This window comes from Anopheles bellator, chromosome 2, assembly GCF_943735745.2.
Source record: "Anopheles bellator chromosome 2, idAnoBellAS_SP24_06.2, whole genome shotgun sequence".
NCBI classification, from domain to species: Eukaryota; Metazoa; Arthropoda; class Insecta; order Diptera; family Culicidae; genus Anopheles; species Anopheles bellator.
The window spans coordinates 72,349,212-72,375,670 of NC_071286.1; the positions used below are offsets into that span (position 1 = coordinate 72,349,212).

Here is a 26,459-nt window from a genome sequence, read left to right on the forward strand (position 1 = left end):
TTTCGGATTAGTCTTCGAGTGTCCGTCGAATTCGAAATGGTGCTGAGTACAAGCACTCCGATCGGAGGTGGCGCTGGCCGTTCGTTTCGGCCTCGCACGCCGCGTGCCGGTGGGAAGTTGATTGTGGTCAGTGCAGATATTAACTACGATTCGGAGCCTCCGAGTGGCGGCAACAACGATGGCAACAATAATCACGTGCTCAGTGTTCCCGGTGATGATGGCGTTGCGACGGCCGTGGCGGAGTGGCCCGTCGTGGCGGGTGGTGATGAGGGAGACGGGGCAGGGGCCAAGCGGGCCGCATACCGGTATGCGGATGCGACGCGACAGCCAGTGCCGAGTGAGCGGAGTGGCCCGGAGACGGTTTCGAGCTCGTCGGGCGTCATTATCGGCAAACCGGTCAATTTGATGCTGTCGAAGATGTCGCTGCTGTGGAACACGAGTGGCTGGCTGCGGATCTACTGTGGACCGGATCGTAGTGAAATTACCTCCGAGGATCGCAGCCGCATGATACACGTCGTCACGACGGCTACCACGCTTGACGTGGTTAAAGATATGAACCTGCCCGGTGACTACTACACGCTGTGGGTAAGTTGCTCAGGCTCGTCCCTCTGCGCGGAGAAAGTGATCGATGTGTTGCGACTTCGAGATCGTCGAGCAAACATGAATGAGCTGCCAATGTGGTGCTTCCGTTTCAACACTGGCTGATTGGTGGCGAGTGTTAAAATCAATTAAGAAATGAGAGGCCGACAGCTAGGGGACCGTAACGCGGATCGGATCGGAAGATGGTTGTTGTAGGGCTCTCTAATGAATAATGAAAATTGAATTAATTTTTAAAATCACTTACGGTTCCTTCGACCCTACTACACAGGGGTCTGGTAACGTCAAGAAGCGTCGATAAAAGATAAGTAGAATAAGTGAAGAGCCTACGATCGCGCTAACAAGCTGATACCTTTCGTGGGAACCGTAGCCATCTGACATTCCAAAGGCGCACTCATATCTGGTGGCTCGTTAGAGGAATTGGCAAACGATCAAGCTTTCAAACAATCCGGTGAAATAACACGAACCTGCTTGAATAATTACGATCGAGCCAAGGTTCAAATCACTTAATTAGTTCCCTGACTCCGTAATCTTGGCCAAGTTTTTGGGTTGAAATTTAGCAACTTCTGTGTACACAATATCATTAACCAACTAACCATTCACGGCGCGTTCCATCTTGGGGCTCCGCGTTGTGACGAGAGAATTACCGGGGCGCTCTGGTCTTCCGCTGACAGCACAATGCTGCACAATTCGTATCGTATTGTTCCGGACACCGGAGTAAAGTGAACAAACCTTTGCCCGGAATTTGCTGCCCGGTGCTTGAAAGTGAAATTGCAAGTGCACCCCGGCGTTGCTGTCAATCTTCTCCATCTGTTGCTTCCGGAAGATGTTACGCTCTCTCTCTCTCTCTATTTCGTTGTAGGTCCAAACGGGTGGTGGCAGGACACGCCGGCTGGAGGAGAACGAGTACCCGTTGCTGGTGCAGGAGGAATTCCTCCGGTCGCTCGGATACTTTGACGAGTCACGCCGTGCCCGGCTCGGTATTGACCCTGAGTTGAAGCATCTGAAGAGGTTCCACATAGGCCCGGCGGAGATACCGATGTGCAAGGGCGTGCTGCGTTCGGGCACGGTCGAGGTGCTCAAGGGTTTGGTGTTCCCGCAGTGGCGCCGCCGCCATCTGGCGATCGTCGGCAGCAAGCTGATCCTATACCCCGGTAGGTGGTGAAGACCCCAATCACGGGGTGTGTGATCTTTGCGCGGCCTCACGACGGACTTCTTCTCCCACCGAAGGTAATGCATCGTTTCCGCCGGAAGTGTACGAACTGGCCGGAGCGAACGTTTTCGAGCATGCACCGTGCGACAATCGGCTCGTGATCAAGATCGTACCGAAGGGCATCGACAGTGGGTCCGGCTCCAGCACCAGTGCCAGGGACAGCCTGGACCGGGGCTCGTCGATCACCAGTGTCGATTTCGCCGACGGTTCCGGTACGTTTGGTCTGTATCCCGGCTCGAGCGCAACCGGAGCGGCGTCGGAGTCGGCCACCGATCGGGACACGGTGCTGTTCCTGGGCTTCCGCGAATCTTGGGAACGTGACCAGTGGAGCATTTGGCTTTCGGTGGTAAGTAATTTAACCGTGGGGCTTTCTCTTCGAACGCTCGGCGAGTTCTAGCCGAGCCGAGTTGGGAAGGTCGCTGCGCCGCATTGGGTAAGGTGCATTCCGCGTGCAATGGTTAATGCGCTCGATGTGGTTAGTGCTTTCCGTGCGTTTCGGCTCGGTGCGCTCCGAGGACGGTCCGCGAAGGGATGGCAGCACGTATATAAATACGGCCGGGCAAAATGTATATAAAAACTGGACGCAATCTTCCTCGGAAGAACGAATCCGGAGTCGGTTAACGGCCCAAACGAAGCATGTTATGGCTCGGCCCTGTGGCCCACTATTGTGGCCCCTAGAAAAGGGGTCTTTTCTTGACCAACATCGGGACCATTATTGGTCAATTACTCGTGTTCGCGCAAATTGAGCACTATTCTTTCGTAAAAAGGGGGTGGTTTTGCAGAGTACATGAATAGAAACGTGCAAAAGGAAATTAATTCCACAGGCCAAGATGGTACCTTTCGCGATTGTTTTTATGTGGACACAACCCGAAGGCCGAATTGTTAGCAGGCGGATCGTGTAAAACACCTGTACGCGGCGTGTAATTCACAATATCGTAATACACCCTTTTTGTTAGTTTGCATTTAAATGACTGTTGTCCGGCAGGCTAATTTTCATCGAAGAAGTTTGCTCGGAACCTTTGATTTTTACAACTGATGTAATTGTGTTTGCACTTTATTGCCACCATTTGCCGGAGATCGCAGACTAGCGATGAAGCAGCAGTGGAAAGTTAGAAACTGGTGCTCATTAGTTGAAACAACAACTTTTAAAGCGTAGTTTTAGTGCATTTTCTCTTCTCCCGATCGCTTAGCATAAATTAGAGTCGTGAGCTGGCACAGCGTGAGCATATAAATCCGAGCGCAGTCAAGTTCATTGTGGAAAATTGGGTTCCGAACAAAGGAAAAGCCCCTTATTCTATGTGCTCACGTGAGTCACTCTCGGGCGGGCTCACTTTGGCTCCCCGAAGACGGGGGTCGCTCGTTTCATAAACCAACGGCTGAAGCCAGTACATAGCGTTAGATACGCTTGGGAGCCCTCGGAGAGCTGTTGCTGCGGCGGTCTCCTGAACCGTAACGTCCACGCTCACGAGCCGATTCGGTGATGATCTATCGTAAGATCTTCCGCCGGACACTACGACGGTAAGATGGCCAGACACCCCAATTTTCCACCAGCCCAGTGCGAACGAAAGTAAAACTCGGAGCGTTTTCCGCATCCGCAAATACATGCACGAGGCGCTCGGGCGGTAGTAAAGCTAGGCTCTTCTTACTCCTTCGGAGAAAAATAAAAAGTCCCTCGGAAAGAGCGGAAAAGGGGTAAACTGCTTTGCTTTCTCTTTCACCCACATCGAACGCGGGGTTTTTTTTTCGGGCTGATCACCGTCCGTGACGAGCCGTCCATCGCCGTCGGAGATGATCGCGAGGGGACGTTGAGCTTGATTGTGTCATAAGATGTGCAGCGCATGATACCCGGTCGTACGTCCTTCGTCGGGTTTTTCTTTTCGTATTTAGTTGATTGATGCCGTCCGCGGTGCCACCGCGGTGTTGTTGCGGTCGACGAAAGTTCCGAAGCATGGCTAGACGGTAGTAAATTAAACGTAACTTTGCCGTGCCCACAACGTAAGCACGCAAACAACGCACGAGAGTGATGCGCAATCCCGCTCCGGCTCAGCCGGCAGACAACAGGGGCATTGGCAAATCGGCAAACCTCTTGACAAATCTTCCGAACTGAACATGTTGTCCCAACGGTTCCGAACACGCTAGAGAGCTTTCGCTAACGTTTTGTAGTACATATGCTGTTCATAAGCATAATGACAAAACTGCCCACATTTCCGCAAGCAGTGACGAGTCGGCGGACCGCAACTACTGGCTGGAAAGGCTCATTGTACGCGCGCATTGCGTAAGGATCACGGCCACCATTCGCTACGCTAATCGAATCAGATGGCGAATGGCTAATAATTCATGCTAATGCTTCCTTTCGGCGCAACCCGCAATTAACTACCAAGATGGCACCGACGAGTCGCCGATCGTCGCCACGTGGCATTGTTTACGTTCGTTGGGTGACTGTTGTTTTTAAATACCACTGCCGACCGTTTGAGAAGAAATGAAATTCCCTTTAGCGTGTTAGTGGTTCGGCATCGGTGGCTCGACAGTCAGCACCGTAACCAGCATGAGTCATGCATGTTGCACTAATTAGGACACAACAGCGTTACACAATCGCGGACCGGTGAGTGGAGCATAAATGATTCAATTCAAACAAAACGTCTTAGAGTCCCTGTAGTGAACTAATTTGATCGCCGATTGGGCATTATTGGAGTAAAGTACCGTGTTCCAACGATCAAACTGCAATAATCTTCCTTTCGTGGCACAGTGGAAGAATCTCGACTAGTAAGAGTGATTATCCTTTATCACTTACCGTGATACAATAACTGGATTGGAATTGCTGAGCGTTTGCGGTTAAAATGGTCGGGCGGAACACTTCGTTTGAGCGGCTGGCGGAAGAAGCTCCTTCCGTCCGTGGATTCGCTGAACCAGAGGACGGAAAACTGGGATGTGGGATGCGGTGGGCCAACTAATTTTATGTAATAACGTGTACCGTACTCCTAAGTGTGGCCCTATGTCGCGCACCGCGCACATTTGGTGCACTGGTTGCGCGAAAAGCGTGGCGCCAGAGCGTCGTTTATGTGCCTTCCGGCCGGGCGGGGGCCTGGGCACGCTTTACAAGGGCACGCGACTCGTGGAGGCCCTTGGGACCCCCTTCCCGGGAGTGTGCACACCGTGTGAGGTCGATGTTCTAGTCCAGTTGCCAGACGGATGTCGTCGGTTGTGCACGACGCTTTACATCGGGCAGTTGGAAAATTGTGTCTCACAAAGAGTGAAGAGTGTTTTTTTTTATATGCCCACCACTATGGTCCTCAGCAAGGGAGCGATGGGTGACGGAACGTCCAGTTTGAAGTCAAACAAAAGTCGTGTCACCTTCTCCGATCTGGACACGATGGAAGTGGATTCGCTCGAGATTGAGTTCGACAAGCTGGATCCGTTTCCGGGCAGCGATCGGTGTGAAGGATTGCGAAGAAATGTGTGTGGAAACGCCGTTCGGACGCAGTATGGACGTGCCGAACTGATACGACCGTTCCCGTATTTTGCAGGATAACCCAGACCGTAGCACTAACCAGCGGTTGGATCTGGATGATTCCGGGCTACAGCAAATACCGGACATCTTTCTGCAAGCGCCGAACGCCGTCGAAGAACTGCTGGCGGGGCGCAACAAGCTGCAGGAGATTGCACTCCGTGCGTTAGGACAGTTCATCTACCTGAAGGTGCTACGATTGAATGGAAACGGTCTGAAGGATTTCCCCGACAGCCTGTACAACCTGCGAAGTCTGAGGCTGTTGGATCTGAGTGAAAACGAGATACGCAAACTGCCGGACAGCGTGAGTGGGCTGAAGAGGTAAGTAAAATTACGCTGTTATACGGAGTGGAAAGTGTTATACTGGTGGCCCACTAGAGTGGCCCCTGCAAGTATGCAATATGGTGTATGCATTTTGAACCGGTTCAATCTAACCGGTTCAACCGCGGTTTTCGATCGCTTGCCCAAAGTTTTGGCGAAGCATTCGTGAATTGAAGCTCTTTTGGACCCTCGTTCGCTCCAATCCCCCCGACCGGAAATGCGCTGTCCAACGTACGATGATTTAAGTGCTATTGCGTGAAAATCATCACAACTCTAGTGGCTCAAATCTGCGAAACATCTAACGAACGATACTCATCAGACGGCGCACCCAACACTCAAAGCCGTTACGCTTATGAGTGATGGCTTCAACGCCGGGTTCAACAGGAAACGAGGCTCCTGGTGGCACACGCTGGTTAGTCCGCCTTCTCGATACGATCTTCCGCGGCAATAGAAATCCACGACTAACACACGGAACGGCTTGTTTGGAAAAGTGTCTTCAGCGGCCCGAGCGGATCGTAGTCAAATCTCAAGGTGCCGGTATTAGGGTTTCGAGCGGCGAATACATTAATTACGCATGCATGCGCACGAGGCACACGTTCTGCATGGTAAAGCTCCAACTTTTTGCCCTGACCTACCGCTTGGCGTCGTACGATTCACGTTGCAAAATTAACAACACGGCAGAGCCTGATCCCCAGAACTCGTCCCTCGAAGGTGACATCGATCTTTGTCCAACGAACGCCAGAGCACTGCGTCGTTCTTCGTCGTTACGAATGCGAACTTCCTGCCGGTGCGCACTCAAGCGGAGAGCGCCAACGTCAAATTAGTCACTAAAAACGACGACGAACCGACGCCCCGTTCGCCCTTAGCCAAGAAGTCCATAAAGACCGATTCGCCATAAAATGTACTATTCCTGCGCACGCTCTTTGTCTGCTCGGTGAAGGGCTTGGTAAGCGGGAGGGCACATACGCGGGCCACGCGGGTCAGGCTTGAAACGCGCAGGAGTTTCACTCGCGCGAGAAGAAGATACCGACTGGCGCGCCAAGCGGAGGTTTCTGCGCTCTCTAAACCTAGTAGTAACCGAGCAGGCGGCCAAGAAGCCCGATCGAACCGGCGTCCAGTTCGGCGCCCAAAGTCAGCCAGCTGTGAACGGCTCGGAAAAACTTACAGCAAACCACGTTGGGCCGTGGCGGGTGTGGAATTCGTACGCTGCAGTCAAGTGGCACAGTTTAGTTTCCCGCGAAGTTTGCACCGCTCCGGAGGTACTTCCACGAGTGTGTCCCGTGGCCTTTCGTAAATTGCATTACGGAGGGGTCCTTGTTAAGTTTGGTACGCGAAAGTGCTGAAAGTGAGCTACTGTGTAGTGAAAGTCCACCCTGTGTTTGGGGACTAATCAGGTGCTAATCGAATTAGGATCCCGCCATTGAAGAAAGTAAATCAAAAGGGTGAAGTAAACACAGAGTTTCGGTGAGGCCACCGGTGTTGCAATTCGATGTGGTTGATGTGTTGGGCCTGAAGTGAAAAGTGCAGAGAAGCGCAAAAACGAGGTGTGAATTTCGAAACATCCGTTGCTGGCGGCTGCTGGGGCGGCCTCTTGGCGGCAGAAAGGGAACGTGGACGTTCCGCGTAAAGCGTAAAGATCCTAAACGATGATAGACTATTGACCAGCGAGGCGCAACTAGCAGACTCTACCCGCGACCGCCGAGGGACCTTCGCTCGTTAGAGTGGCACAGTGTCGTGTGTTGGGCAATTGATGAATTGTTCAAAAAACTTCAACGATCGGTCAAGCGAGGAAACGGTGCTGGCCGTTCTGTCCGGGAGAGTCGCGGTCCTAGGAACTGATTCTACGCGGTAGTTGCTAGGGAAAAGTGGGAAATGGACACTCCAAAGGCCGCGGCTGTTACTTTTCCCATTTCGCTTGTCGATCGCTTGTATCACTGACCGCCCGTTTGGGGGCTACCGTTTGACCGTGACGTACCTTCTGGTGGTAAGTATATGGTACGAGGTGTGAAGTTTTACAGTTGCACAGCTTCAAAACGCTGGCTGCATTGCGTACGTCGCGCTACGGCCAGACGGCGGTTTATCAATGCGAGAAATCGGTTTCGAAATGGCCAATAATACGCCCGACGTGGCGTGGACCGGCTCAGTTTAGTTTCGATTTCTTAAGCCGCGTGGATCGTTTGCTTGATCGTTGGTTGCAAGCGACCCATCGCTATCTGTTTAGTTGAATTAAAGACCATTTGTACGGTTCACGACTCGCGGCGTGTTCGATCGCAAATCTAAGGCGAAAGTCACGTTCATCATTAGACAACCCCACACGCGAATGTTACTTTCATTCCACACTGTTCCACACCCGAAAAAAAGGCTCGAAAGAAACAACGCGCAACGGGCACGCACAGAGGTATGCCGACCGACGTCGGCGGGGAATACATTAGTTACAGTGGGCTGACTTCTTGTTTCGGAATATTTAAGCACCACGCCATCGCAACGCAGCATAAAGAAGCTCGAAACCTGGCCATTAAACGCGGCCCGGCGTTGGTGACCTGATCCACACCCGTACTTCCTGTGACATCTTTGTGATCGCGATCAGCGGCGCTCTATTTTCGTTCCATTTTTTTTGCCTCACATGAAGATGCATTGATTTGCGACTGCGCTGGGGTTGGGTAACGCGGAGAGAGAAAGGAAAAACTGGGTGACTACAAAAGGGGGAACACGCGCAAAAAAAGGGCGGCCACGTGCATAACGCACCACGCTTACGTCGACGGTGCAGTGTATCGGTTGCGGTGCTCGATTTTCTTTGGGGAATTTGGGGCGCTGCGAAGGGGCAGAACCTTTGGCGTCGAAGGGAGCGGCATGGGGCCACCCATTGTTTATGGTCACGAGAGCGAATCAACATGGATTGAAAGCGATCCACACGGTGCACGGCCGCCGCGGCGGGGAACAGATATTCGCGAAGAGTGACTCTCGTAAGTCGATTCTCCCGGACGGCCGGAGCTTAAGGTCCGTCGGAAACACAGGAAACCCAAGCATCGTTTGTAGGCAGTTATGATCGATCGGACCAAGACCCGTCGGACGGTCGGTCGGAAAGAAAGTAAAGCTCAAACAAACAGATCCCGATCCCGTATGGGGTCCAGCAGCGAACCGCAAGTGAGGCATGAAATGGATCATTTTTTTTTGTTTCTACGACTGCGAAACCATTTGCATAACGACCCCAGCGGACCGTGAAAGGATGGCGACTTTACGCTCGGGCAACGACGACGGAGGGGCCCTACTTTTCCTGGCCACTAATTGGCCACCGTCTCCGGTCGGCTTTGATTGACAACGATGGGTCGTTTTGCGAAATGGTTGTTGCCGATGGCTAAAACATCCCTCTTGGTTTCAGCTTGGAAGAGTTCAGCATCGAAAGGAATGAGCTGCGGGAGCTGCCCGAGAGCCTGCAAGGATTAGCCAGTCTGCGGGTTTTGAATGCGGCCTACAATCAGCTCGAAGAGCTGCCCTCCTTCATGGTGAACAACATGCGCCCGATGAGTCTGTTTGTGAGTGCCGTGGTATACCGTTAACGTCTGGATGGGGTTTGTAAGTGAATTCCATTGTTTCAGCAACGGAACGACTCACTACGGAACGGGCACCATCATGGCACGCAGGCTCAGCTGCGGGACGCGTTTCAGAAGGGCGAGGAGCGTCCGACCACTGACCAACCGCTGACGAAGGTGAACCTGCGGGGCAACCAGCTAAAGGGAAGCATCATTCTGGGGAACTACGGGGTAAGTGTCCTCAAACTGGAGGCCCTATACGGAACTAAAGGCATCCCGTTCCGTTGCAGCTCCTGACGCAGCTGGATGTGAGCGAAAATTCGATCGAAGTGATGGATCTGTCCGCACTGGACAAGCTGGAGACGATACAGTGTTGCAGGAACAGCTTGCGTGAGCTGACCCTCAGCGGGCGGAACCTACACTCGCTGATTGCCGGCAATAACAGTACGGGAAAGGAGGGCCCCAAGGTGCAGTGCAATGGTTCTAGCTTATTCCTTCCCTCTTTTTTAGATCTCACAAAAATCTCCGTCCGAGCAACGCCAACCCACCTGAAACATATGGACCTCAGCCACAACTGTCTGCAGGAACTGCCGGACTGGCTGGTCGGGTGCCACCAGCTGCGGACCCTGTACGCAAACAACAATCAGATTCACACCATCTCGGAGCATCTGCTCAACAACGAGCACGCCACGATCCAAACGCTCCATCTGGCGTACAACGCGCTGACCACCTTCCCACCGATGGTCAAACGGAAGCTCCCGCTCCAGAAGCTCTACCTCCAGTGCAACCTGATCGAGGACCTGCCCGAGAACTTCTTCATCGCCTGCGAGCGGCTAACCATTTTGAACGTATCGAGCAACAAGCTGATGACACTGCCGATCATTTTCGGTTCCAACTGCAGCCTGGAGCGGCTGTACGCCACCAACAACTCCCTCACGGATCGTGTGCTCGATTCGTTGATCTGCCTACCACGGTTGCGGGTGCTTCACTTGGGTTACAATCTACTCACGACGATGCCGGAAACGTGCATTAGCTGTTGGGGCGATTTGGAGGAACTGGTGCTATCGGGCAACAAGTTGCGCCACTTGCCGGATAACCTGGCCAACGCGGCCAGCTTGCGGGTGCTGCGAACTCACTCGAATCAACTACAAACGGTACCGAGTCTGGGGCGTACCATAACGCTCCGGGTGCTCGATCTGGCCCACAACCAGCTGGACAAGGTGAACATTGCATCGCTGGTGCCGAGGAACCTCCAGTTTCTGGACCTGTCCGGCAACAAGCAGCTTCAGGTTGACGCGCAACAGTTGAAGGCTTGCCGGAACCATCGGCCGATGGCACTGGTGGATGTGTCGGGGAAGAATCGGCCCTCGTTACCGACGGCACCGCTCCCGTACCAGGAGCAGGAGGATTACGAACCGTGCTGGAAGGTGGGCTTTGCCGAGACGAGCGGTTGTCTGCCGAAGCTGTGCATCGCCCAGCTCCGGCTGCCCGGGTTCTGTAACTCCGAGGGGCTGTTCGGTTTGTTCGATGGCGAAACGAGTAACGCCATTCCGAACCTGCTGGTGAAGGCCATCCCGAAGATACTGCTCGAGGAGCGCACGGTGAAGGAGACTTCGAATGATTACATGAAGTACACGCTGCTGTCGGCACACCGGGAACTGAAGCAGCGGGGTCAGCAGGAAGCCGTGAATGTGACGCTCTGTCACATCGCCCGTAGTCGAGTGCCGAGCGAGGCCATGTCCTACCTACCGCAAGCGGTGGCCGCCGGGCGGAAGTTTATCCTCCGGGTGGCCACCGTAGGCGAGTGCTCCGCGGTGCTGATCAAACACAACCGCTGTGTGTTGCTGAATAAGGGAAGTCCACAGCGGAAGCTGGGCCTGAGCGCGAACTTCCCGGTGACGGTACCCGATCCGGAGGTCCAGGAAGTGGTGCTGAGTGACGCCGACGAGTATCTGGTGCTGGGTAACCGGAAGCTCTGGGAAGTGATCACCATGGAGACGGTGGCGGACGAGATTCGGAAGGAGGACAACATTCTGCTGGCCGCGAAACGGGTGCAGGACATTGCGCAAAGCTACGGAGCGGAGGAGAACCTGAGCGTGATGATCGTGCGGTTCAATAACCTCGGGACGGACGTGGATTTTCTGATGCGCGAACTGCGCCAAACGATACGCAAGAAACCGTCGCCTCCGAGTCTGATCTCGGGGTTTTGTAAGTGTGGCTGCTGCTGTGAGACCAACAACAGTTGCTGTCACTCGGCAGCCGGCGCCGTGCAGTTCGTGCGGCATCCTTCCGGGCGCAGTGATCGATCGTCACCCAGCGGGCAGAGCGATCAAACGAGTGGCAGTGAAACGGTGCTACAGGGTGGACCTGGCTTGCGCCCAAAACCGGACCCCGGTACCGGGTCGGTATCCGATCGGGGATCGGTGGTCAGCAGACGACCCAACAATACGTATCTGGCAAACGAAAGGCGCAGCCTGCGGGGAGGCGTCGTACGGGCGGTCCGGGCGAAGATCGAGGAGGAGAAGGAAAAGGACATGGAGGAGTCGGATTCGGCCATGTCGGAGGAACAGTTCAAGTGCTGGGAGTACATGCTCGAGCAGAACACGCAGCTCCTGTTCGACAAGGAACTCAACACCATCTCGCGGGGCTTCGTCTCGAAGCGCCAGGCCCCGTTACCACCGTCCGATTCGGGCACGACCGCCTCCTCGGCGTCGACCGCTTCCGTGGCCAGCAATCTGACGAAACTGCAGCTGAAGAACCTCTCGACGAGCTCACCCCAGCTGGCGCAACTCGGGGAAAGCGACAGTGGGCTAAACTCTTCGATGGCCAGTGGCTACAGCACGATGCTGATGACGACCGCCCGGGCCACACCGTTCCTGTCGAAGCAGTTCGGATCGACCCGCTCCTTCCACCCGGCCTCTTCCCAAAGCTACTTCAAGCCGATCCAGTACAACACGGCCAGCCCGATCCGACCGCGGCCCATCAACACGGGCCCGAACGCGGCCTACTTTGGGTCGCTGCAGCGGCTGATGCCCTACAACCTGGAGTACGACATGGCGACCGTGCACGAGCGGTACGGAGGGTCGAACGGAAACGTCGTCGAGGGCAACAATTCGACCCTCGAGCTGGACACCATTGATCCGGACGGTGGCCGGATGCGGCAGTACTGGGGTGTGGCCACCACGGAGCTGTAGTTCGGATTTCAAGGACATACACGACACCGGACTCTCGTTTATGGTTTTGTCCGCCCCGAACGGGGTGCGTGTGTGTGGGTGTGTGTGCGTTCGTGTTGGACCGTCCGGTTCGGGGGCGGTTTGCCTTTGTTTTAGCAATAAATTAAATAAATATGTACACATTTGAATAGGATACCGTTACACGTCCCTGTCTCTCTCGGAACACGTTTACACGTTACACGCTGACCTACTGCTAACTGTTAATGGCTTTAATGTACGACACTGGGGAGAAGGGGATCGAGGGGGGTGGATCGAGCGGAAGGACCTTCCGGTCTTCTTCCGGATTCTTCCGGTTGTCTTCCGGAAGGACGAATCACCCGTCCGACGGGAGGATCTCTGTGTCGCCGTTCCGTCATGTACACGTAGGTGTGTTGGCTAATGTTTGGATAATGGTTTCTATGTCCTTCGTGTTCCTCTCTCTCTCTCTCTCTCTCTCTCTCTCGACGATGGACAAGCTAGCCCCGAAAGGGTGTCTTATCATAAGATTTGATACACTACGAAGGATGAACGAATTTTGATTCTGTTTTTTGTTTTTTGCTTCTTCCTACATAAATAATTTCCCGACATTAAGGAACAGATACGCGGTTGTAAAAGTAGCCTCTTCCAAGTTTCCCTCAAAGAAAAACACCCGTTTTCTGCGTAAACACAAACGTTCGCTGGAACGGATCGGGAGAAGCCAGCGGTTTGGCCTCTGGGGCGGGTAGAGCGCGCGATACCCGCGATTACGTATGGTTTGGACTCAATCTCGCACCGGCTCCTGTTCCTGTTCACATTCTTTCCCTAGACTAGTTGTTCACTCGTGGTATTTGTTCGGCGGGGGACTTGGGTGGCCACCAAGCCAAGCCTGCCCGCCTGCGAACCCAAAAGAACCTGTAGACTCAACTCTTGACTCGAACCAATTCTTCTCAACTCGCTTACTCACTGCGTATGGCACTGTAAACTGTCGGAACGTAAACTAATGGCCAACTTAACACGGGCGGAAATGAAGGACTCAATAAAAACCAGTGGCTGCAGAGTGTAACGAGTGCTAAAGAAGGGCAAAGTGTGACGTTTCTTCACAGCACGACCGATCGCTTAGTGCGACCCGTAGTGCAATCCGGACGAGCCGTTCTGCTGTACACCGATCGGCGGTGGCTGAGATTGTTGGGTTGGGGCCGGAGGTGGCACCGGAGTGCTGGTGCTGCCCGTGGTGCCTGCTGTGCCGGAAGGAAGTTGCGTCTGCGGTGGACAGTCACCGAGCCAGGAGTCGGGACTCGGCGGAAAGTCCGGATAGCCGGTCGCGGGACTAGAATCGTTGCTGAGGTCGGACACTGCGCTACCGTGCAGCCCAGGGGGGCGAGCTCCAGGGTGCATTGAGCTTAGGGGTTGACCTGTGAAATGGAACGGGCCCCCCCTTGGTAAGATCTCGGTGTTCTCGGCTCGCACCCGGCATCGTAATTGGAAATACTTACTCACCTAGTGGTGTGTAGACAATATTGTCCGGGTAGGATCCGTACGGGTGGCCGGGTCCCATGGGCGGAGGCGAGTGGCTAGAGAGGTACGGCGGAGGACTCCCGTTGCCGTGGATGTAGGACCCTCGGGCACTGTGCGGAGAGGCCCCATCTTCCAGACCCATATTGGACGTACTGTAGCTATCGTTACTAAGGTCTGTGGAGGGGCAAGAAACCGTGCGTTAGCCTTGCTGATTCGCTCCGAGCCGGAGCCGATCCCGTACCGTGATGGCTGAAGCTATCGAGGTCGATTTTTAGCTCGTCCTTGTCGAGCAGCTTATCGGGAGGCGACGAAGTGCCCTTCATCGACCGGAAGTACTGACTCCACCGCGTTCGTCCTGCGTCCTTCTTGAGTCTTTTCTCTTTCGCTCGTCTGCCAGTTAAATACATTTTACATGAGAATTTATCGGAAGACCTAGTCTAGCTTCTAGCGTGTGTTACCTGTTTTGAAACCAAACCTGAACCACACGCATATCGAGACCGGTGTCCTGGGACAACTGTTCCCGTACATGGCGAGCCGGTTTCGGGCTGCTATTGTAGGCGCTTTTTAGCGTTTCCAGCTGTTTGGCGGTTATGGTGGTCCTTGGCCGCTTATTGGACGATTCTCCGTCGAGTGAGCCATCGGAAAGGTAGAGCCCTGAGGGACGAGAACGTTTCGCGTTAGAACAGAGCGACAGCGGGGGCAAGGTGTAATCTTCGACGTTACCTTTCGCCTTGGCTGCCTCGTAATCGGGTTTGCAGATGAGTTTACAGTCCTCCATTAAGTAGTACTCGTCGCCCGTGTTCAGCTGCCGGGAGCACATGGAACACATGAAGCACTGCAGATGATAGACATTGTCCTGTGCCCGGCGGACGACTTGCGTTGGCGGAATGCCAAGATCACAGGCAGCACATTTCGTTCCGTAGCGCCTGTCGGACCCGCACGGGTTTGGGAAGAAAACGCAGAGATTAACACATAAACAGTCCGACCCGCGCGACTCGCGCACCGCACCCCGCACCCGCACCGGCCATTGGTCAGCGTTGGGTCCGTGATGTTAAATACTTACTTGAAGAAGTCGTCCTTGCAAAACAGCTGACCATTGCGGGCGAAACACTTCTCGTTCAGCTGCACCCGACACTCGCTGCACTGCAAACACTTGGCGTGCCACGTCCGATCGGACACCTTCAGTATGAAGCGGTCTAGGATGAGCTCGTGGCAGCCTCCGCACTTTGGGATCGTCGCTGTAAAAGCCCCCAAGAAAAAGGACCCGTTAGTCGGACGATTCTTGGCGGGAACATGCTTGTTTTGTTAATTTCAGTTGTCACTTTTGTAGTCACGAACGGGGACAAACTTTGACAAACTATACTTTTTGATGGAGCTCAATACTTGCTTTTGGTGCATAAAAACAATGGCTAGAAAAATCGTACGTAGCAACTCAGTTTATTGGAAATAGATCAAAGCAATCTAACTGAAATTGTAATTGTATCTAACTGAACAATCTTGTTCACTCTCTCAATTATTTGTTCACGCACTTTTGTATTAAACAAGAATGATTCACCAACTTTTCAAGGCAAAAAATAAGCGATCGCTTATGATGCTTGCGAGTTAATGTGTAATCCACATAACCACCACGGGGGACCCTATCAGTAGCACCGCAAAGATTTAAACTTTCATTTCCATTTCATTCGGTTGATTCCACGAAATCGAATCCCGAAAATGGCACATCGTTCACTTACACAGCAAAACCTCCGGTAATTCGTCGAGATTAATCGGTGGCACACGGTAATCCGGGCTGCGGGCTCGCTGGTGATCCTTTTTAACATCGTCGATGTTGTTGTTGTTGTTGTGGTGGTTGGCATTATTGTTGTTGTTCGTGCCATTCACAGCGTTACTGAGACCACACAGGTAGTCTCCGGTGTTCATCATCAACTTTAGCATTTCCATTTTTTGGTTTGACGATTCGGCGTTTCTATCCCAACGACTACTGAGACTCGTTTGGAACACTTCCGTTTAAGGTTGGCTTTGTTTTCACTTCACCTATCGAAGGAACTTCCTTTTCACGCAGCACACTTTAGTAACGCCATTTTTCCTTCCACTGCACAATCCCATCAAAGTAACCCCGTCGGTGACACCAGCGCCTAGAGCACTATCCATTCTTTTGTTCAAACCCGTTATCGCCGTGTCCTGCGATGTCCTGCGTCACGGATGGTTCAACCAAGGTGCGGCACATGCTTTCGGTGGGCAATAAATTTGCCTTTCCTTACACGTTCACAAACGACGAACCGGAGTGGCTCTTTTTCATTCACCTTCGACACGCGAGCAACAAAAAAGGCTCCCACATTCGAATCCGAGTGCCGTTTTCGTTTCCTGTCGGAGTGCGATGGTTTGATGGTGCCTGGATTTTCTGCGGTACGAAAACACTTCCGTCGAAAATCCTCTCAGCGTGGCGCACGTGCACCCTGATCGATCAACCGCCACGAACCGTTTGAACCGTTTCAACGCTCCGAACCGAACCGTTGAAGCGAACCGTTTGATCATGGGGGTGCGTTTCACCCTACGGCGGAAAGGGGTTGCACGGTTCGGGGGCTGGTGTGCGTGACGCACACAGTGACGCGCTGTTCGAGTGACCGCGATGGAGAAACGCTCTGATTGGCCGCAGCGTTCGCTTGTGTGCGTTCTCAGCCACGAGCGGGGTGTGGTTTATCGTTTGGTGGTATTGTGTAACGTGCGAGCTTCCTTTTCGTCCTTTGCAGGACAATGTGTGGGTAACGTGAAAATGAGGCAGCAAAACCAGCGGAAGAAAATCTGGTTCCTTCTTTAAACAGTCCGCTTCACTCAAGTGTATCATGGAGGTGTTTTTGATTTTACATTTCATTTCCACGCCGGCCTACGACGATTTGCTGCCCGAGCATCGCACACGTGTGTCTTTTTATTATTTCGCCAAGGCTTCAACTTTATTGCGTTGGCTGGTGCTTGCAACCTTTGTTTAATTTCGTAGAACCGTTTTCGGGTTCGCGTCCGTGGAGAAAAACAACGGAAAATCCTCACGGCACTTCCGAGCCCGAGCGAGGGATCCCGTTAATCGGAGCGTAAAGTCGCAGCGGCGTTTCGGTAGGCCGTGATATATTATCCTTGGCATATTTTCAGACGTCACCGGGTAACCGAGCACCGCCGGGAGTTCTTTGGCCGCCCGAAAGCGCTTTTCGCGATTTTTTATTCTCCCATATTAATCATCGTCGTCGTTCGCAGCCAGGCACCCATTTTGGATCGGTTCTCGTCAGACATTGGAGGCTTCACCGACGGCACAACTGGGAGCTTTAGGCGTTTTGAGATGAGCGCCACATCCATCTTCCACTTGGTTACGAGTGGAAGTGGAACTGATACAAAATAGCCTTTTTGCTCCACTGAGCCTACGAGGCACCGGGACCGAGAGGCCGTCTGGGGGATAATTTTGAAAGCTAAAAGCGATGGGTTGCTTCATGCGAGAACGGGAATTGGGTGAAATTTATCTCTTCAAACCTGATGGAGCAAACGGGGCGAACAGGGCGGGAGATGTTTCTCGTTTTCTGACTCGTCGTTGCCATAGTGACGGAACTAAAGCCATCGGCTTCAAGTGGCTTAGATCCTTTCGGTAGAAAAGCTTTCAGTATGACTGGTGTTGGTAGATTAATAAGTTAGGCAGACTCTTTTATACGATTTCATATACGACTCAAGTCTTATATACAGAGAATACTTTTGGAATGAAGTAGAAAAAATGGCTATGCTTCTCAAAGTGCTCAGATATTTCTTCAAAGGGACTTGTGACAGGAAAAATCTACTGAAAGAAAAGGCCATTCCAGTGGCCAAAGTAAATTTTGTATAAACCGCATTATAGTTCAGCGATCGCCATGTTGGCCCACACAAGATTCGATTTACTATATTGGTTATCCAACACCACCGACGCCGGGCCGAACACTACACTATTATTCAAACCGGTATTATTTCATAAGAACTACGGCATCCGGCAGAGTGTTTTCCATGAATTTTCAAACTCCGAAGCGGCGGCCGGAATAATAGACGGGATAATGCTTGGAGTTGTGTGCCGATGGATTTTCTTCTCCCGTTCGGGGTGTCTTTGAATCGTTTAATACCGGCACGACGAGCGGGTGTGCACGACGACATGGTTAAGCCATTATTGTTATTATACAAGCTTAATTTATTCATTTCACTTAGACTCCCATTCGCCCAGAGTGCCAGAGTTGCGGTGCTGCAAATATGGCGCGCGATCCAAATGAGTTTTTCTCGGGCGCTTCGGGCGTCTGGGCCACGATCAAAGGATACCGGATGTGCCGGCAAAACAATCTGTTTAATGCTCGAGAAAACTCTTTTGCCGATGAGATATGAATCGTGTGAGTGTTTCTGTTGAATAAATTGAACCAAAGGTGACAACAAGTCAACCATGATGGACCGGCCGGCACCGATCTGGACTGAATAAAATCAACAAAACGGCCCAGATTGCAGTGCAGGCTGTGACGTACCCATTTATCACTGCGTACTTATCGGTTTCAATGCACCATAACGAACCCGGGGCCGTGGAGTGGCCGAAATGGACCATTTCGGAAAGCGAAAAGTTTGCCAACAACCCACCCGGTAATCCGGTGATGGTGGTGCTGGTCTCCATCCATCCTTGCTTCGTTGGTGCCGTTGTCGTGCTCGTTGAAGGATGTAATAAAACCAGTTCAAGCTAGGCTTTTAAGTGATTATCACCCATTTACAACATTTGTCAACGGAGAGCCTGGAAAGGAGGGATCTTTGAGATAGAGGGACGCCGAAAGTGGGTGCATTGGTTCCTTCCGAGGGGAAGGATTTATGGTTAGTGTGATGGGGTTTATTGCGCAAACGAAGGAGCACTCGGCCGATTCGGCAGGAATCGACCCTTGGTTGGAGTAAGTTTACTGCAAAGCTGCGATTGTCCAACCGCCCAACGTTGAGAAAGGAGTATAAGCGTTTGCGTTTTGAAAGGATGTGCTCGTTAATGTGTGCACGGAATCCGGCCGATGGATCCTTATCCACTCGCGGTCAATCGACCCAGGTCACACGAGGATGCAATCCTCCAGGCTTCGTGTGCTCCGAAATACGTCAAATCGCGTGGTCGGCAACCTGCTAATCGATGCATTAGGGCACAGGGCCAACCGTCTCGGGGAAATCGAGACTCTGGTGTCCGAAATCTGTTCCACTTAAGCCCGTGTCCCCGTGACCATCTGTCAGAGTCCGACCGACCGCTTGGCACGCCCGGGTAACCTTCAACAACGGTTCCCTAAAACGCTGTTTCAGCTCAGGGTCGTGCCGTCGGAGGATTCGCGCAAGGACCCTCCTTTCGCCTGGTCGGCACCGGCGAATTAAACGCATTAACTCGTTGCGCTTCGGTTCGGTTGTCCAAACCAAACCGACGCGGCAACTATCATTTCGTGCGGGTAAACAGAAATGTCAGCGAAAGTGGACAAAATGGTCCTGCGGGAAAGGAAACCGGGTGGGCCGAGATCGGTCGGGGCCAGAGAAACTTATCCTTTAAATACCTTATTGACATTTATACGGCCGGATTGCGGGGGTTCGGAACTACCCAACCCAACCCCGGCCGGGTGATAATGTTCGTTCCGAAGGGTTTTATTTTGAAAAACCGATGAACCGTGAGGTCAATTGTTGACTGGCTGGGGGGCGCCGAACGGACCCCTAATCTTTCGCGGACCGAGGATTACCCGTGCAGTTCATAGGCGACAGAGAAGAATTTATTCATTGGAAAATTTATTGGTACCCGTCTAAAGGCCGGTGCATTAGCCGGTAGCGCCGGTAGGGACTGGGAAAAAAGGATAAAAATCTCCGCACGTTGACAGATTTGTTGGTCTCGAGGGGCGTGCATTTGCCGTTTTATTTCCAGTGCGACGTGTAAAAAATCCGTCGTGTAAATCCATCAACAGAGCGCGAGTCGGGAGGCGAACTAGCTAACGGGTGGCCACACCGAGTGACTTTTTTGTTCCGGTTCTGCGGATTTTTTTGCGCCCTACGATCGGTCCCCTTCCTCGGTGTCACTCGATGCACCGTCGGAAAAGTCAATTACATTACCAACGTATGTTGTTCTACAGCCAGGGGAATAAAAAGGTGACATAGGGGACCGGGAATGCAAAAGTCCGGGCGAGGGACCGGGATCAGGCGGGAAAAAGGTCACGGCGCGCGGCGTAACGATCACCATTGAAACCTATTAGGCTCATCTGTTTAATTGATGTTAAATATTTTGTAGACACTCTCCGGAGCCCTGGCCGACTCGGCAGACAGTGATAGGTTGTAATCGATTGCGGGGACAGTTTAAACACACTCGCTTTCAACCCTTTCGCCAGTGGGAAGGATTTACAGGCACGATACAGGTGCACTACGAACCAATAGATAAATGTAAACAGTGGTCCTTGAGTGGCTATAAACGTAGAACGGGGTCTTCTTGAAGGAGAAAGCCAGAAAATAAATCCATTCATGTCGTCGTGACGTTCGGAGGTCGGTGGCCGGTCACTCCGGCCCGGAGATAGTTTGCCCGAAAACCGAACGGGACAGCCCGGATCTCGGCGTGTTAGTTCGGCGATAAAAATCAATTATTCACCAGAATCTTGCTCCTCATTATTTGGCCCTTGTCCTGTGCACTCACTAAACTGTGCCATTAATTCCGATTACCGTCGTCCCACGAACACGCCCGTGTGACACGCACGCACCAGAGCAGACTTGGAACCGTTTAGTTCTTTCGGGGCCGGAACCAGGACGTTTCGTCCTGGTTCGTCGCACCAGGGCATACGGTAATGAAATAATCCAATAAAGCTATCTTAACTTTGACTTCGCTCCATTTCCGAAGCCCAACACCCACGGTCCCGAATGGTTCGCGTCCTGGGCGATGGAACTAGCCGGAGCCTGCGAGCATACAGTGCACGGTACCTTCCCGGGGCGATATAATGCGTCGATAATTAGATCAAATTCCCTGCCGTGCTCCAAGCAACGGTGTCAGCGAATCGGGCTCCGGGTTGACTGTGTTGGGCGAACATGTCGGAAAGTTTTACCATTTTGCCTGTCGAAATGCGTTTTCATTAGAGTGCAGAAATTTATGAAAATTGATACCTTCGCTCCCTTCCGGCGTTGCATTTGCAAGCGAATTTGCGAATTTAACTTTCCTGCTTTCGGCTACAACCATTTATTCGGTTGCTCCGGAAGAAAGCACCCGAACCCGTGACGGGTGGTTCATCGACACTTGGCTCATGTGGTTCTCTAGTGTTGAGGGAGGTACAACATTCACGCGACATCCCACCCCATCCGGCATCGGGATAGACAAAAGTTAACTACAATGTTACGAATCCTCCCGCCCCACCGGGAGGTTAGACAAAACAGAGAACATTGCGAGTGCCTGCGAGGCCCGGCCGCCTCTTATAGCCTCCCTGGGACACGGCCGTAAAGTGTAGCAATGAATTTTTATTTCAATTTTATTTCGGTATAATTTCAGGTCCTCGCATACGCCTCCGTTCGATCGGGCCGATTGTGCGCTCCTGCGTCCGGGTATGGCTTCCGTATCCGTTTGGGAGCCGAGCGACGGGGACGGGACGGTCCTTTCAAAAACACAACTCCCAACGCGGGATTTCTTCCGGCAGCCTCCGGAAGACTGTTTGTGGCTTTTGTGGCCAAATGCCACAGGACCCTCGTCGGTCGGTCTGGTTGGGGACAAAGATTGTACGAGTTTGAGCAGAAATTTGAAAAGAAAAACGCCGGCGTCCGATGGGGGATAGCGATGGGTTTGTGATAGCGATGAGCTATTAGTAGTCCGCCTTCTTGTGCCGAAGAACGAGTCCACGGGTTCCCTACGATGGTGGCAGGGCTGGCCAGATGGAGAAGAAAATGGCTTCCGGAAAAATGGTTCCTGTTTTCTTTTGTGTTTATACCGAGTGCCTTCGAGTGCCAGGGCTTACCATTCGGAACCAGGTTCACCGTTCCGAGAACAGTCTTTGGATCAGCAGCCAGCTTTAAAGTGTTGGCAAATTTCAAGCAAACGTTGTTAAACAACGAGCGCGCACTGAAAGAGGGAAAATTCCACTTTTACCGAGCTTCACAACTTTGTTGTATTTTCCTAGCAGACTGGCCTCTAGGTGGATAGCGACATCTGCGCTCTACGCCCACACGTACGCCGACACATCACATTTGAATTCGGAGCATTCGTATCTATTCATTCGTATTTTATGGGTTCTTTCTTTCTATACATTTGCCTCTGCCACTTTTCATAACACTGCCAGGCCGTGGGCCAGGCGGAAGGGCGGAATGACTCCTGTGTCCTGGAAGGGGGGGGAGGTAGTTCTCTACTATGCCGTCGGGCAGCCGTCCCGCCTGGCCGTCATCCGAAACGGCACACTGTCTCTTCATAGCTCTCGAACTCCGTTTTTGGGGTTTCTTCGGCGAAGGATTCGCTCGCTTCTGCCATCGGTTTCGACGCTTGTTCTGACCGTTTTTTTCCCCCGGTGGGGTCGGAGTGTTCCGAAACGTCCTAGGGGAGTTCATTTCAAACATGCCAGCCCTGCCAGCTACTTTTTGCCTTCCCACTTTGGAGTCCTTTGCGGACCGGTCAGGACACCAGTATTCCGATCGAAGAGGCGGACTCACCCGACTGTGTGTGTCTGTGTGGGTTGGGCTGGGCAGAAACACAACACGAGTCGACCAAAACATGGACCATTTCCAATCCCCAACGGTTTGCGCTTCTCCCCGTCCGGGAAGGATCGGGCGGCGGGTCGTTTATATCGAAGGCCGCCCTTGCCGCTTTAGATGTGCGTATTTATGAGTTGCCGGAGTGCCAGGCGGGGAGGGGGACCGGGAAACCGGAAGTGGACTGCGACGCATCCGGCCCGAGACTTTATGCGGCCATTGGCTGCCGGGTGGGTCGCCCCGGTCGTAGGAGTCGGAGAGCCAGCTTTCGGAGCCTTTCATGTGCGCCACTCCGTTTGATGTCTTTGTTGTTGGTCACCATTTTGTGCCACGTTTGTGCCACGATCTTGTTTTTTCATTTTTTCGCCTTTGCACGACGATAAAAATCGAACATGAAGGCGCACCCGCTGGCCAGGTCCCACCAGACAGAGTCCACCCGGGGCCACCCGGGGACCACGGAGCGTTGCAGTAACATCAATAATTTTCCCGTCTTTCTGCATTTTCGTTTTTTTTTCGTCTGTAGATGTTTGATTTTTCCTTTGTCCCGCCGGTCTTTGAGGTCAAAGGAAGATAAGTAACTTCGACAACGTGCGCCCCGTTTGATATTTGTGAAGATTAAAGAAAGAAGCGTAAGGTTTAAAAAAACAATGCAATCGCTTAGTAGTGGCCCTTAGATGATGAAACGATTCCGAATGGCGCTCCGATTCATCCCGCTGATGAAAGAACCCGGGCGACGGTTGGGGAAACGGTCTCCGGGGAGCTAATGGTTGAGTTTCGTGTTTTCCCGACATTATTTGACCCGACCCTCGGCAATTAAAAATGCGGCCAAAATCAAGGTACTTGCTTGGCGGAAGGTAACGGCACTGTTGGGAGAAAAGAACACCCCACAGGACGGACCCCATTAGGTAATGGATCGCTATAAAATGTCCCGAAATGAATTGGAACGGACAATGCGTGGCAATAATTGAGGCGACGGTGGTCACCTAATGCAGCTCGCGCATCGTTTAATAAGAAGTGCACACAGTAGGCGCGGAAGCTTTTACAACGTCCATAACGCCCAACGAAGATGTCGCACAAGACTGTCATAAATTCTTTTTATATCCCAGCCGATTAAAAGAGGTCAACAAGCGAGAGTGACCGCAGCAGCAGCAGCAACGGCCGGCCCTGCCAACTTTTCCCCGACGACGACTGCGAACTGCGAGGGTCCCGAGAAAATTGTGTTTTCCTTGATTGCTCACCGTCATGCTCACTCTATGGCCGGACACATTTCGGGACAAGACATCGGACCTCGGGTGTCCTACGCGACCGGGGTGAGTGATGCCGGCGAACCAAAGGGCGAAAAAGGTGAACGATTTCAAGCTTTTCATTTATTTAATTTACTTCGTGAAACTCGTGGTCAAGACCCATCGTCCTAATGGAGTAGATTCTGTGCGCGAGTTCCGGAGCTCAGGTGGGAAAGTTTACGGACAAAAGCACTTTCCGGAGCACTCCTACCGGTTCCATTATCCTACCCAAACTCTACCCGAGGCCCGCGGAAGGATGCGGGCCAGGAAAGGTCACCGCGCTACCGCGACATCGACTCCGACTCCGACTCCGGCGATAAAGGCGAGGGAGCAAACTCGTAAAAAAGTACGATGACATAATGGGAGGACTGCTGAACGGATGAACCAGCGAGTCCTCCTGCTGCCACACACAGAGGTAGGATCAACCTTTCCCGGGGCCAGGGCATCTGGCGAGATTTTGGCACCACACCATCACCGGTGGCCTGGCCGTTGGAACAGCACATCTCTTTTAATACGATTTGTGCAGCAGCGCTTTTCTTTGCCGTGCCGAACTTTGTTCACCGCCGCTGGCGTTACTGTGTTGTGCGCTGTTGATGAAATGAGATTACACGGTGGTCTTGTTCCGGCGAAACAAAGGCTGTTTCGCCGGAACTGCCACCCACTCGGAGCCCTGTACGCTTCAATCGTGTCTGCTCGGTCTCGCGGAGCCAACATCTGCTCACCTGCCACCCGCCGGGACAAGCGAAACAACATCCTTGCCCCCTTTTTTGTCGGATCGTAAAAGAAAATGGTGGAGGAATGGCGTCTCCATTGTTGTGCGCTCGGTAAGCTGCTCGGTGTCCTGCGGCTCCCGCATGGCGCTCCAAAAGTTGGCTTTCATCGACGCCAACGCTAGAGAGCCGAGTAGATTGTTGCTGCCATTGGTGGTGGCCACACGGCTTTAGATATTCTTCAGCAGGCGCCGGGCGGTGGTAGCGAAAAATGTTGCAACATTAGATATTTATGCCGAGCAATTGTGTTGAATATTTTAGCAGCGCTTAACGAGCAGTGTTTTGGCGGACGCCGACGTCCGCCGACATCGGGGTGGCAAGGGGCGTGCGGTGTGCGGCTTTGTTTTAAGGAACCATCACCTGAGGGCTAAGCCTCCGACTTATCGGAAATGGTGGCGTTGTCTGGGCCTAGGGATGGTCGGGATTGGGATTTTTACGTCCGGACTGCGCTCGGTTCCGGTAATGGGAGCTCCCTTGAAACGCCAGACGTCCCGGCGCCAATCCTCGGGAAGGACATTATATCAGGGCTAATTAATTAATTTATGTATGAAAGGTAGTGAAAGCGCGTCATTCTCTGGTCGTGATTTTGTGGCGCCGTCACCGTTTGATCTTCCACCCCGCGCCGGGTGCCAAGGGGGTACTACGATTTGGGCTAATGGCTTCCCCCGGTTTTGGGGTGAAATTTAATGTTGAGTCAAACGTTAATTGTACTAAAAGTGAGGTTAATTGTTGCGGAGCGGTGGCTGTATCTACAGATACTATTTGAGCGGGCAAATGTCAATGTCACATCCCTTACTAAATCACATCACTGACGCGACTTTTTCATTTTACGCTGACACATTAAGATTGCATCGGCTACTAGATGATGCTAGATTTTAAATTTGAAGCGGATTCAAGTTACAAACAACAATAGTTCTCGAACTTTACATTATTTGGTTGGTCTTCCCCAAGAACTATCGATCAAGTGTCAAACCGATTGGTTTCCAGGATGCCCGGACCGCACAGATTTATCAGCAACATCAGCTTGGCTCCGTACGTCATAGATCCCTTTCTGGAAGGCGGTTTTGGGCGAGGCGATTGAAAATATTTGCCGACTCGCGGGAGGGAGGGATCAGAAATTAACTGACTCAACTCAAAACCTTTACCCTTATCCCCCTACCGCCACCTACGCCGCTACGTGTCCCGCAACATCCCACCACTTAACGCGACGCGGAATATGTTTGCTGTGCGAATGTGCTTATGCTGCGCAGCATAAATTATCTTTCCCAAGCGGGAAGCACCGCGTGGTCCCGCAACCGAAAGCCTTCAACCGACGAGTATTCCGTCCTTTCCTCGCCAGAATCAGCATCACGATCTGGGCACCCGTTCCCGGGGCTGCTAAACGGCGTATAATTTGCTGTTTCCTTCCTCCGGAAAACCCAACACACGCAAAGCGTCATCGTCGGCGAGGGGTGAGCGGAGCCTGTGGCCTGGACAAGTTTCCTGCCCGTTTCTTCCCAAGGGACCGAGGGGACCCGAGGTTTGACGTTTCGAGGCTGTGCCCGAAGGGCTTCACCGTGACAGCGGTGGCAACAAATGGCCTCGGATCGAAGAGAGGGTGAATATTGTTTGTTTTAACATAGCGATGACTCCGGGAGCGCCAGTGCCGTCCACCCGGCGGGAAACCGAACCGGCGGAACTAAGTTTGACATCTCGATCTCTCCGTCGAAGCACCGGGAAGCACCAGCTATCGCAACAGATTGCCGTATCCGCTTACAAAGCAAACAAAACCCGCAGGATGCCGTGTCGGGGGTCTGGTACTTTCGCTTGACGGGAGGGAAACACAACGCGGAGCGAGCGAGGG

At 52.7% G+C, this 26,459-nt stretch overlaps 2 protein-coding genes across 2 annotated transcripts in view; one reads left to right on the forward strand and one right to left on the reverse strand.

Moving 5' to 3' along the window:
• Positions 1-36: 36 nt before the first annotated feature.
• Positions 37-12,360, forward strand: LOC131207996 (protein phosphatase PHLPP-like protein). The gene is made up of 8 exons (XM_058200635.1): positions 37-585; positions 1,460-1,751; positions 1,828-2,156; positions 5,335-5,636; positions 9,016-9,169; positions 9,233-9,397; positions 9,457-9,610; positions 9,677-12,360. The coding sequence occupies exons 1-8, from the start codon at positions 37-39 to the stop codon at positions 12,358-12,360; spliced, it is 4,629 nt and encodes a 1,542-aa protein (XP_058056618.1).
• A 744-nt stretch (positions 12,361-13,104) lies between these two features.
• LOC131208337 (LIM/homeobox protein Lhx3) overlaps positions 13,105-26,459 on the reverse strand; it is a 31,628-nt gene continuing 18,273 nt past the window's right edge. Inside the window, exons 2-7 of the mRNA XM_058201050.1 lie at positions 14,936-15,110; positions 14,596-14,798; positions 14,331-14,526; positions 14,114-14,262; positions 13,855-14,046; positions 13,105-13,769 (exon numbers count right to left, since the gene is read on the reverse strand). Of these exons, the coding sequence (XP_058057033.1) occupies positions 13,474-13,769; positions 13,855-14,046; positions 14,114-14,262; positions 14,331-14,526; positions 14,596-14,798; positions 14,936-15,110 (1,211 nt within the window). The 3' untranslated portion in view covers positions 13,105-13,473. The remainder of the gene's footprint in view (positions 13,770-13,854; positions 14,047-14,113; positions 14,263-14,330; positions 14,527-14,595; positions 14,799-14,935; positions 15,111-26,459) is intronic.